Raw genomic sequence first — 14,004 nt, forward strand, 5'->3', positions numbered from 1 at the left:
AGTGGATTCCCAAAATAATATTATTTTAAAAACAATAATAACTGAGACATTTTGTTGGAATTTTAAAACAAAACATTGAGTTATTTATTATGCATACATGTATACATTTATTATTCAAACATTAATGATCTAAGTAGATTTAAAAGTATAAAAAACATAATAATAAATCATATTAAATTATAATATTGTCAGCTTCATGCAAAAACTCACCAGTTGTATTTCAATAATAAAGGCATTTTGTATTTTCTTGCAAAAGTCATTTAGAAATTTGTTTAAAATCAGTTTTCATCTCAACAATAGTCAAATAAACATAAAGTGGAATCGAAACAAAGATAATAAATGCTTAAATGTCTAAATTCGTCAAAATCAATATTTCTTCTGAAACTCAAATCAATTGTACTGTTTTATCAGAAAGTTGTCAGGACCGTAATTGAATCAACAATCTAAGAAATTCTTATTCTTGCATTCAAACAACTTCTTTTTTCTATTTGTAGAATTGGATCTTGTAAATACCATCCAACTTCGTAAATAATTGGTGTTAATCTTTTCTACGGAAAAAAACAAACATCTTAAATACAAGCATTTTAAGAATTCTTTCAATTCTACACTATACAGCAAAAAAAAAGTTATTGCAGAAACACCAGAATAATTATAGTAAAACATTCAAGTTGAATAAAAAATATTCCAAAATATTTTCCAACAAACTGAAAAATTAATAGCGAAGCTTCTTCGTTTTTTACATTTTTTCCTTCCTTCCTTGCCTTCGTTTCCCTACGAGAAAATGTTTTAATTACACTGTAACTGTGAAAAACAGTACAGATATATTGTTTCATTTGTAAATACAATCTAATTTATTGCAAAATAGGTAATTAGTTGTATTTTTAGAAACATTTTTCCCAATATTAGAGTATGGTCAAGGTGGGTACAGTGGATCAAGTACCCTGCATGTAAAAGTATAAGGACTACTAATCTTGCTCACAGTAAGAAGGTCTCATGGGCAAACACATCACCACTAGCTGGCTGGTAGCTGTGACAGTGTATACACGTGATGCGTTCATTTATTTTTTTGCATCTCAAACTAAATTTCAAAAGCATTCTTTGTTTTTTGTCTGATATGCATGTAACAATTTCATGTGGAATTGATATAACTGTAAACTATGTGTATTCTGGTAACAAATAACAGTATCACTGCCATAAGCCAACTTAGTAATTTGTGTTTGTTTGACTAGAAAATCAAAATGGTCAGATAGGATACAGTGGATTAAATACCATAATACACGGTGAATCATGATCCAGAGTGTACCTAAGCTATGAGAAGTATTTTTTATGCTACCCACATATTCACTTAAGTCTTAATATGTTTATTTACCGTATACTAGAATGAGCCATTGTTGATTTATTTGCAATCCACTGTACCCGGCTTAGAGTACACAGTGGATCATTTCCAATTATTTAATAAAACCATCGTAACTCTTTGAATTGTTAGTAAATCTAAAAAGATGCAATGCAGTCCGAAAACATGGTAATGAAGCTACAGTAATACCAAATTTTAGCTTTCGTGTTCAAACCATTAAAACAATTACAGCCCTCTAAAATAAGGGTGATCCACTGCCGGCACCCTAACCCTACATAAATAATCACAGCTACCAACTAGTGTCCTATCTATCTAAGGTAACAAGTTACACAGAAATAAATATGAACTAAGGAAATATGTATATATCTCTTTCTCTTTTTCAAGTAAATAAATAAATGTTAAATGTATATCATGATTTACACTCTTTTAAAAAAAAAATTGAGAGCAACAAAACATTTGCTATATCTTAGATGTAGCTAGTATAGGAGTAATGTGTCTATTTATTATATGTCAGTGTTCCCGATCTTGCAGTTCAAATTCAAAACTTGCAGAGCATAAATGAAGGCTTTTTGTGCTATTGAAACTGATAAGATTGTATAAGATTTATCACAAGAGTAAATAAAATAAAAATTTACCATTTATTCAGCCCACTCCATTAACTAGTCTTCAAATAAGGAGTTATTAACAATTAATATTATTTTACCTTCCAAATCATTTAATGCATTGATCGATTAGTGGAAAATGGACACTTTCATCAATACCTCTTCCTATTGACAGCGCCCCTAGCGGCAGAATTTGCTTAAAGAGACCGCGGTTGAGTCTCTATTGTAAGCTGAACAGTCATACTTCAGGGAATATATTCAAACACAATATTCTGCTTGTCAAACCGTGCTCGTTTGAGTTTTTTTCTTTAAAACGGTAAAGTGCTCTAAAAATAAGGGTCAATTAGTGTAAAAAGTATTCCAGAGTACCTATTATTATTCTCGTAGATGGGGATCAGTAATATATAAGCTCCTGACGTCACTGCGACCTGTGTAGATCTATTGTGACAGGTCCCCTTAAATTAGCTCTCGCCCTCTAAGCCCAGGTCTTTAAAGAACCTGGCTACTGAGTAGTGGATGAGTTTTCTAATATTGCTAAATCTCCCTCTCCATGCCCAGACCTTTAAAGTATGAGAATACCTTAGAAAGGTTTTCGTGTGTAAATATGGTTAAAAGTGTTGTGCTCCCAATTGTAGAGATAATTATAAATCTCGTTCTAAAGTTCCTGCTTTCGTGTTTCCTAATGACTCGATTTTATGTTTGAAATGGCTCTAAGAAAAACATTTTCCACCAACCTAATACTTCAGTGTAAGTGAAAATATATATTTAAGTCATATTATATTGATCATCATAAGTTGATCAGAGCTTTACATTTTGCAAGCATTCCTGCTCCCAGCCCGCGTACTGCCGCGCTAACACAAAGCGAGATTTTTGATCACCGTTGTTCAACGTATGGCAGAGAAAGCAGCGCGATGCCATAAAGCATCCTCTCGCAACAGTATTTTATGAAAAAATGTATGAACTTTGCAGAAAATTCAAAATATTATGAAACAGTTTTATAAACACTACTATGTAGGCCGGATAAATCATATAAAATCGGCGCAACATCGTCTGCTAAGAAAAGTAGCATGGATGATTGGCTTCGAGAGGGAAGACTACACTTACAGAGAAATGGAGTCAATGTCAAAAATCTCAAGTCTACAAAAACATAAAATAACACTGACTCCATATTAATGTTTAATTTACAAAATGGCTTAATTGATGTACCATCGTTACTGGAACAAGTGGCATTCAATGTTTCCATCCGACGGATGCAAAGTAATAATGTACTGTTCCTTGATCAACACAGCACGAACTGTGGCTTGTCTGCACCATGCACCAATATCCCGATTGTGTCGCATCGTAAACTCGAGACAAGATCCGGACTTTTTTGGTCACTAAAATAGACCAAATCTTGTCTTGAGGAGTAATTTTTATATTTTTTTTGTCCTAGCTTTCATTTTCTTTAGTTGTATTTTATTTCTCCTATAAGGAAATATGTTACCATTGTTGAATGGACTGAATACGTCCGTAAATAAATAAATGACAGTCATAATGTCATTTTTTTAAAGTCATATTTATAGCATTTTAGCTGGGTATCCCTGGTACCCCCTCAGGAACTCGTGGATTTCTTCCACCTTCAGGCTTGGAAAGATCAAAGTATTTTTTAATGATACATTAATTTTAGAGATGTTTGGAAATGCAATTAAATGTTCGTATTGTCTATGTGCAAGAGAGTAATTTTTGAATATGATATAACGTAGCACAAACTTTCTTATTTACAACCAAAGTATACCTTACCTCGATGCTTGCTTAGGTCAGCTTCAACAATTTAGCTGTCCATGTTCTCACAAGGATTATGAATTTTACAAAACATTTATAAAATATAATTTATATTTACACGCATTTCTCTATTTGTAAGCTTTTGACGGCATACACCTCCTTTGGGACAGGATAGGAATATTGTGCAGGGATAGAAGTAATATATGAATAATCATACAGATGCTGAATTATATAGTCTTTTGTATACGGTCGTTGAGAATAACCTAAAAATAAAAGAAACATAATAAGAATTCCGAAAAAAGGGAAATAAACTGAACTGACAACTACAAAAGTAACGAAAGAAAAGGATCAACAAATTGGGAAAGAAATCTACGTATTAGTAGGTACTGGGGCTGTCTCAGCTCCCAGCCTTGCCAGTTCATCAGCTGCCTCGTTACCTTGTATAGCATTCACAGCGTAAAATAAATGCCAGGATATTTAAAATAAAATATACTCAATTAAATATTTGCTTTCTTCTGATTTACCCAAATATTTCAATTTCCGTGCTATTTATTTTTAGTTGTAAATAACTATTTTAGAAAATGGAACTAAATTGTGGTAAAGCAGGGTTCGAACCTCGGACCTCCCGATCTAGAGTTCACGACACTACAGCAGTTCACAGCGCCTGCCGTGGCACAGTTTAAAAAAAAAAAATTACAACACAAAAATATAAATTTCAACAGGTCGATTAGATTGATCGTTGGAGGATGCACTAGTAATTTCGATGTATTTATCTTCACCCGTGAAAGCATATTTTTTTCAAAGATCTCAAGATGAAGGACAAAGGAAAGGAATATTTTCATAATCATAAAAAAAAAACAACCAAATTGATTTGGGAACAATTGATTTTAATATTGTAAACCCATAATTATAACATTTGCAACATTCCAAAGATACAAATAATATTCTAAAATACTGCAAATAATACAATTAATATTTGAATAATATTTACTTGTTCTGCCTACAAGGACTGAGGTTACCATTATTATTTTTTATTTGAATATTTTGACGGTGTAATTAATTTGTGGCAATAACCACTTCTAAATAGATAACAGTTCTATTCACTATGTGTTGATAATATTATTAATTAATGACTTCTTATAACTGGATGATAAAATTCTATAATTACTTCATAATATACATACATTTAAATGTACATATATATAATTAGTATTTGTAAATAAATTATATATTTAATTGAATAAAACTGATTTAAAATCAAATACAGATAAAGCAATTACCTTTCATTAAAAGGATATGTTTATAACAAGTTTTAATGTTAATTTTAGATATTTAGTACTTTTTTGTAACAATATTTAATCACTATGCACTAGTCTGAACAATGCCCTTAAAAAACACTTAAAAATAATGATTTTGTTTTCAATTTTTAAAACTGTTTTACGAAACTAGGAGTTAAAGATAGCTTTGTCTTTTATTTTTTAACGTCAAATTGACGACATTATTTATACACGAATATAGTTCTAGTTCACAATCAGAATTGTAAATACAGTCATCCTTTTTTACCAGATGTTTTAGAATGTTTAAAGTTGAAAAATATTCTTCCAACATTTGAATGAGGGGAACTTATAAATTTAAAATGTCTATACAACAAAGGTTATCCAGTGCCAAAAAAACTTTTACATTAAGGCTTATACAGTATTATAGTAAACACGTCTTGGACGTTATTTTCATTCAACAAGTATTTGTGGTTAATTTTGTTCACTGATAGAATAAAGCAAGTCCATTAAACCTTTGCTCCCTGGCGGTATATATTTGTCCAGGTGTAAAATAACTGATATATCTCTTATATGAGAATGCATATGATGTAACTAATCACTGTTGGTACACGTTTGGACACTTATTAGTAGTAGTTTGGCCATTTGAAAGTAATTACTTCCAAAAAATGACTACTGGGGATCAGTTTTGCTTAGAGCTGTCACCCATATTATTGTGTAAAAATGCTACTCCTTTACGAACATCAATATTATAATTATGATGGCAAACAAATTAAAATAAATAACAACTTCTTATATTGCTAATCCCCAGTACAAATTTGTATGACTATTTTTTTTTTATATAAAGATTTTTTTAAAAAACAATAAAAATAAGTAATAGTTTTTGAATTACATAATTCAAAAATCCATGTTCAGAGAACAAAGGGTTTAAGAGAGTAGAAAAAAAATTGAGAGGATATATTGAATTTATTAAAAAGCTATTCCTCTACACGTGGAAAAAAAGGGAAAACTAGTATCGACAAGAAATGACACAACGATCCATAAAATTTTAATTTCACACACATAAATACTCACTTTATACTGAATAACAATTGATTACCACTTTTTACTAGAATTAATTCAACAAACAAAAGTGAACATCGAGTTAAGTTAACATGATAGAATAATTGCAATGGTTTCATGCACAGCACGTGTGTTAAAAACTCGAGTGGAAAATATTTATATCTACATGCAATTGTATATACATATTAATATGTTTATCAAAGGTTAATAAAATACAGTAAAATTTATATTATCTGTATTTTCATTGCAGAAATAAAAACTTTCAAAATTCAAGTTGATGAATTATTTATTATGTTAGCCATATGTATTCTTCATCAACTACATATTCTACATAATATATCAAGCGTGCAAAATAAATAATTGTTAAATCAATTAGTTTAAGTAGCACCATTGCAGTGGTCAAATACATATAAAACTAATTTAATAATAAATACAAAGGCTTTAAAATTTGTATGAACAAATATGTACGTAATTTAAAAGAAAAAGATTACGATGGTAAATGTCTTCATATAAACAAATATTTAAATTATAAATACATTTATGTAACATAAATAATATGTAGTTATAAAAAAAAACAGCCCTTAATAATACTTTGATGATAACTTTTAAAAAATCGAACATCCCTTGTGGTAATATCACATTCACTAAAATATTATTTATAATCTCAATCTCACTTAAATAAATTAATTCAGTAGCGTAAAGTTTGTAGTGGTAAACAGTAAGCTAATTTTAACATTTATAATGTTTTTAGTACTGGGTGTTTATTTGGCATTATTTCACAGTAAATAGAACAGAAATTGCTAAAGAGTAGGTTGAAACAGTGTCTTTTTTCTGGAAGAAAAATGTATGGCAAATCGGTGAATATTCACTCTGAATTCACCAACAAATAAGCCATTTTTATATGCAGTTTGATGGAATTTATGTTGGAAGTACAATGAAAGCAGTATGACAAATAATGTGAAAATGGCTCTGGATATACTCCTTATATGCATTGTATTCGGCAAAGCAATAAATCTGACGAAATACAAATTTTATGTTTATAACAAGTCAACAACAATGAGGAATTTATAATTTTTTATATTAATAATAGACTATCAAACTAAACCGAAAGTTTTTTTCAATATTTTTATGTATCGTATTATCATCATTATGATTTTTTAAAGTTGGTAATTTTTCATTTACTTTGCCGTGACGTCACGAGTTGTCGTCAGTGAGTTGTGCTGACATTTAAAAGAAGAGCCCCGTATCGTCAAAATACAGTAAACGTTGAAAAAAATGGTTGCCTGGAAACCGGAAATCTATCACAACACATAACAACGCTGTAATTGATTGTCTGATTCACAAAAAGTTATGAAATGATTCAAAGTAGTTGATTTTTATTAAAACCATTTTTATTATTTTTTTCATACATTTTCAAGAAACTTCGTCATACAATTACATGCTCTAATTTTTACCACGTGTAAGAAGCATATAAATTCCTCATTGGGAGTTGGTACTTTAAGACTGGAACAAAAATTTAAATACTCATTCCAAAATAAATTAATTAATTATTAGAAATAGACGTACACATTATGTTTGCAATGTCCACCTTATTTTTATTATTATTCTATGTAAACAACCAAAAAAAATGTAATTACAAAAAATACTAAAGTTGGACTTGAACAAGGTTATAATTTCAGTACTGCATTCGTATGAAATAATTATTTCATGCTGAAAAATGTTAGTTTACTAGTAAAAAAAATTAAAAACAAACTTTGGAATGACTTTTCAAATATATTATGTTTAAAACCAAATGTTTGTTGAAATTATACGGAAGTAAAGAAACGTATTTAACAAGCCATTGTCGAAAATTTTACAGCAATTCTTTTAATTTAAATATTAAAACTTCAACAACTTTAAACAGTGAGGTAAGGTTCATTTTAAATTAGGTTTAAAAATAATAACAAGCATTTAATTAATAAATAATCTCGTAATATTTAGATAGCCTGATTTCTAGATGTCACATAACTAGTGTTTAAAAAAGTGCTGTAAAAGTTTCGATCTGTGGGATTATATATATTACTTAATGATTAATGTTTAGATAATTTTGCTAACAGGAGCTATGGGCCTAATATTAAATTGTCCTTCGGGATTCCAGCTCCACGTGGCTGGCATTGAAGATTCGTAATCCGCGTTGTATAAATGGGACTCAATTAGGTCCTTTAGATGATCCGGCTGCGGGTATACAGATGCTAAACCTATTTGAGTAGAATGAATTTTAGAAATGGCATTTTAAAATAAACATAAATTTTCATCACTAGACATATTCGATTCTCAATTTGCTAAAGGCAAGTAAAAAGATTTACCGGCTAGTAAAATCGATTGGAAGGAGAGAGTACTTACATATTATTAGTAAAAGTATAGCATTTTTACTTCGAAAATGTTTGATAAATGTATTTGGCATATATTTTTTAATACTGTATTTATTTTACTATTTAAGCAACTCGGCATTGTTAAAGTCTTCTGGTAGTTAAATGCATTTTTTTTCATTAATAATATTCTCAGGATACTTAAAAATAACCATAATTATTAATTTAGAAAACAAATGTAAAAATTAAAGAAAATTAAAAGTGGGCATAATTTTGTAAAATTGACACAAAAGTAAATTTCATAGAAAGAAAAAACTTTTTTTTTAAATGTGCATAAGTTTGCAGATAAGTGTTGTAAATAAATGGTTTATTATAATTTCTATGAAGGAATTGATTGCATGTTAAATGTTAGAACAGTATGGGAATAAAGACATACAAATTGAAGGCTTCTTATTGCATATTTTTTAATACATATATGTATTAATATTTAACAAATGAAAAATTTAGGCAATATCAGATCACTAATATTTTCAGTAAGATTAACTGCTCTAGGCTTCAAACTTTTAAACCCTGGATGTGAGTAGTAAAACCTTACTAGTGAGTAGCACTAATGTTTATTTTCAAAGGTTGATAAAGTAGATCAAATGAATTATTTATTCACCAGAAATGATAAACATGAAACATTTTATACAGTAATACCTCAAATGACATTTTTCTGCTTTGAAACACGTGATTTTATTTTCAAAAACCTTCTGAAGCCATCGGGGATTCTAAATAATAAGAAATGCAATGTTTTCAGTTAAGTTAAATATTTTAAGAATCTGAAAATTTCAGCAGAATATTTTTACACCGTAGGATAAGGGTTTAGAGGTATTCATTTTTTGATCAATTAGGAGGGAATTATGTATGGATAAACATTTTTTTTAATTTACTACATAATCACACCATTGCAAATCAGAAAACCAATCAAAATGTAATTTTCAGGTATTACTGTTATTAAAAATTGAACATTAAATTGAAGTTTTAAAAAAAACAAACAAAGACATGCATTCATTCACAAACGTGAGGAAAAACATGCAAAAACATTCAATTACACAAAACTAAAATAATATATTTTGGAATGTACATAAATAATAAATATATATATCGTCATGATCGTAGAACAACGACGCATGTGATTTTTTTCAACTTTAAATGAGAGCGGATAAAATTGCTGTTAAGTACAAAAGTATATCATTTCAAACCTGGAATATAAAGCCTTTTTATAACTTTTTCAAAATTAAATATAAAAAAAGGCAATGTCGCGTTTTTCGCACATCCGCCGTTGTTCTACGATCCCAACAATATTGTTTATTGACAAAATGGAGAAAGAGAAAAATCTTAGTAAAATTAATCTAATAAAATGAATCAATAAAAAAGAGGAAAGTAAGAAAACTAACAATTGAGGTGGATAAAAGCAAAAACACCAATGCCTATGATCACTGTTTTTGGGAAGAACAACAAAACCCGTAGCGAAAATACTATTTCTTTAAAGTATTCAACTTTTTTTTTTCATTTTTAATTTTATTTTTTACTTTCATTATTTTATTTATTTTTACAATAAAATAGCATACATAATTGTATTGTTGTTGCCGCAAAGCCGAGGTTTGTCTGTGGGTTACATTACATTTTTATTTATTTATAAAAGGTAGGTACAGAGTTTAACTTAAAAGAAATAGTCTTTTCGCTACTGGTTTTGTTGGTCTTCTCAAAAACCGTGATCATGGACAGTGGCGTTTTTGCTTTTAACCCCCTCAATTAGAACATTATTTTTATACTTTTCTTTACTAAACAGTACCACATATTAAACCAAACTATTTTTGATTAAATGTTCCAAATGTTTTGACACGCAGTTAGTTACACAAGAAATCGTTTTAAGTTTAATGCAAAAAAACTTTACATTTATCAACGAAAAAAGTATTATAGAAACAATTTATGGTTTAAACTGCCAGTTTAACTTTCAAATGTCAAAAAATAGGTATTTCAGATACCAAAATACACGTTTTTAAGTAGTATTTTTAACAAATTTTGGAGTTTGACAGTAAAAATTATTACTAATAGATGTCAATGTAAAGCATACACAAAAGCATAAAGTAAAATGCACAACGGAGACAATTTATTAAGGCGTGCATCACTGGAAAGAAAAGATACATCAACACAAAAATTATATTATTAAACGTAATATATGAAAACAAGAACATTACATCAATCTACTATACAAATAAAGCACTGATAAAAATGCAAATATAACCTATAAGAATAAGCATAAACAGGAATGATAGGTTTGACCATAAATACAAATCGGTGCAGCATATTAACTGTAGATTTATTTGAAAATATACGGCTATGTATCTTTATTGTTTGCCTGAAAAATTTGATAGAATTCAACCTCCATTTGAACATTAAAAAAAATATCTTTCAACCATATTCAAAGCAATCGCAATTATTAGAATGCTCTGATAAATTATTCTAATGTAACCGCAGTAGAACTCCGTTTATCTGAACTACAGACATCCGGATTGCCGAATATCCTGATCATCGAATAATAGTAGTTTTACTGTATTCTGAAACTCAGTTAAAATACATTTTTGGTAGAAAAAGTGTGTTTGTTCAACTAACTGAGAATTATCATTAGAAATCGGAAAACATCTGTGAAAACAAAAAAAAATATTTCCTAATTGTTCAGCAAATTGTTCAAAGCAACTAATAATTTGTTTTCGACATCATTCTTCCAGAATATTTTTTGCTATACGATTAATGAAAACTAACCAATAAAAGGTGAAATTTCTCCTTTCTATTTGTGTATTTCCATACCTATTATTTTAAATACTTGTAATATTCAATAAAATTTAGGAATCGAACCTGTAATAATTACTATTTAATTAATCAAATGAAACTTTAATATGTAAACATTATTAAAATATGTCATGCGTATGGACGATACCCTTTCGACGCATTACAAAATGAAAGAGTACAGCCATATAAAATGCGCTTTTAAGTATTGAAATTCTAGTAAGTTCATTAAGCTGTGTGCAAAGGGGGAAAAGATTAGGCGATAAACACAATATTAACTGATTTTATTTAAAAATGAGGTGCTCTTAAAATAATATTACACACAATAATCAGTGCTCTATTTGAAAAGACAAACATTAATAAAGGGACTGAGGTGTGAGAATCTAAGCTAGAAAAGGTCTATTTTTAATAACATTAGTTTAGTTTGTGCGAGTAAAACTGCAGAAATCAAAGATTGATTCGAGTAAAATACTGACATACATTATAGAACTGTATAGTACGAGTATTAACTGATGATTGAATGGATTAATAGATATATTATAAGTTGATGCTACATTGACAAAGAATTGTAACAAATTTAGTACCGGAATCTCTTTTTACTTGGTGGGTATCCAACAAGTATACGAAAAAAGAACAACCGTGGAATGGATTTCCTTGTACAAAGATTAATCCGGGATTTCCAAAAAATTGAAATCGTTTATTATTTATTGTAGAATAAAACTGCGAAAATCCTTAATTATATTAAAAAACACAAAAAGAAATCAAAATATTATAACTACTACAAAAGAAAAACAACCGTAATAAAGATTATTCACTATTTATGTCATATAAATATTATACGCCAAGTAAAAGAGTGACGAAGGAAATTCCAAAAATGAAAAGTATAATTATATTACTACTACGCATTGTTTAATTAATGTTCAAAAAATTATTTTATTTATTTTATGTACCATTTTAAAACCATGTAAAAAGAGGTCCCGGTGTTTATATAATGTAAAGTAGATAAGCTAGTGTATTTTGTCATTATATAAAGATGAAAGAAAAATACCGTAAATCATGGCATTTATAACTTCTCATCGTTAATCTTGTGATGTTCAAAAAGCAATTATAAAGATATTCACTAAAAATCATGTTATTTAGTTTAATTATTGCAGAACAATTTTCATAAAATTATTCAGATATCAGTTGAAAACTTCATATCTTTCTTCCTTGCGAAAAATGAAAAAAAAAACCTCCATATTGTCCTAAGGAGCACAAAAAGGGTTAGCAACAAAAAATATATAGAAGATTGAAGCGTGTTATAGTGTTGAGAAAGTGGCGAGCATCATGGGACAAATCTGCACCTGGGAGTATTAATGCTTGTCGAACGCAATGGGGGCTCTGGGCTGCTTCCCCTCATCCCTTAGGGATTTGGGCAAGGGCCGCACATTGTAATGCTCCGGGTTATCTTCCGGCCACGTGTATGTAATGGGCAGAGACCTCTCGTAGTTGGAATTGTAAAGCTGACTTTTGATGAACCGTTCGTAATTTTTTGGGTCAGGATACATGGAGGCCAAACCTGAACGCATTCGCAAACGGGACACACAACAAACAAAACACATTATGTTTAATCCAATGACATGTCACACCGCAAGCCTCACATATAAAACCAAGGACTTAGGCGAGGTATGTGTGAATGGATATGTTCGTATGCACTACAACATACCATTTAAACATATTACAAATGAGAAATTAATACGAGCATGGATCAAATAGGATCTTCGGAATACAAAACAGAATAACTTCAACAAGAACAATAAATAATTGACAGAGGGATAAATACTTTTAAAAAAAAGTTATATTTAATTAAATATCCACAATGCAACCAGTGCATACATTGGGGGTAAACAATTTAATATTTTACATTTTTAATGATAATTTATCGCATTATCAATGAACCTTGACACTGAAAAAAGTAGCAAATATGTTAAACAGTGCCATTATTTCTTCGGAATGAACACATTAAAAAAATTATTTCATGTATGATACAACATACAGAACATACTAATAATAAAGACATTTGATAAAATACACGCTTAAATAGGATTCTGTGAATAAAAGGTATTATTTTAAAATTTTTGAAAAACTGGATTAAAACAGAATTTAAAAATTATATGGCAATGTGACAAATAAGCTTGATAAATTTTGGTTTTCACTGTTTTCTTCCTAAGATCATTAAAAAATGTTTTTTCTGGATACAAAAACAAAACATAAAAATAACAGATCTCTGTAGAATCCTACACACCAATTGTAATAGCAACAAAAAGTAATTTTGACAATTTGTATAAAAATGAGAGACAGGCCATAATGAGAAAAAAATGTTTGATCTTAAGAAATTAAAATAGGATTTACCTTCTTCATAGGCCAGTTTGGCACATTCAATCGCGATAGACAGCGATACTTCTCGAATAGATTTAAGGGGTGGATATATAGATCCTTTATCCAAATCACTCTGCTCAACAAAATTAGCTAATGTCTGAAAATTAAATAAATTAAATGTTAATTTCAATTGCAATGTGTTCACGAATAGCGGCTCCATTTTTTTGATAAATATTGCAAACAAATCGCAATGTAGATTTTTGCTGATCGCCAGATATATTTTATTTTATTTTTAATAGTCTTAATCAAAAAATTAAACATGTAAATAATATGTATATTATTTTACAAAAAAATATATAACAGATTTACATTTGAAATCAGTAAAACATTTGTTCAAATGAGTTTTTATTGGC

General features: G+C 29.0%; 1 protein-coding gene across 3 annotated transcripts in view; it reads right to left on the reverse strand.

The window, feature by feature from the left end:
- Window positions 1–435: 435 nt before the first annotated feature.
- Window positions 436–14,004, reverse strand: part of Men-b (NADP-dependent malic enzyme b, mitochondrial) — a 44,434-nt gene continuing 30,865 nt past the window's right edge. The window contains exons 11-13 of one of the 3 annotated variants that reach the window (XM_088230308.1): window positions 13,625–13,748; window positions 3,836–3,980; window positions 436–548 (exon numbers count right to left, since the gene is read on the reverse strand). In XM_088230308.1, coding sequence (XP_088086434.1) covers window positions 539–548; window positions 3,836–3,980; window positions 13,625–13,748 — 279 coding nt within the window. In that variant the 3' untranslated portion in view covers window positions 436–538. Of the gene's footprint in view, window positions 549–3,835; window positions 3,981–7,441; window positions 8,291–12,576; window positions 12,792–13,624; window positions 13,749–14,004 lie in introns of those variants that run through there. The other 2 variants (XM_088230306.1, XM_088230307.1) reach the window with 2 other exon arrangements.

The sequence above is a fragment of the Micrasema longulum genome, unplaced genomic scaffold, assembly GCF_059751315.1.
Source record: "Micrasema longulum isolate JH-2025_06_02 unplaced genomic scaffold, ASM5975131v1 h1tg000746l, whole genome shotgun sequence".
Classification (NCBI taxonomy): Eukaryota; Metazoa; Arthropoda; class Insecta; order Trichoptera; family Brachycentridae; genus Micrasema; species Micrasema longulum.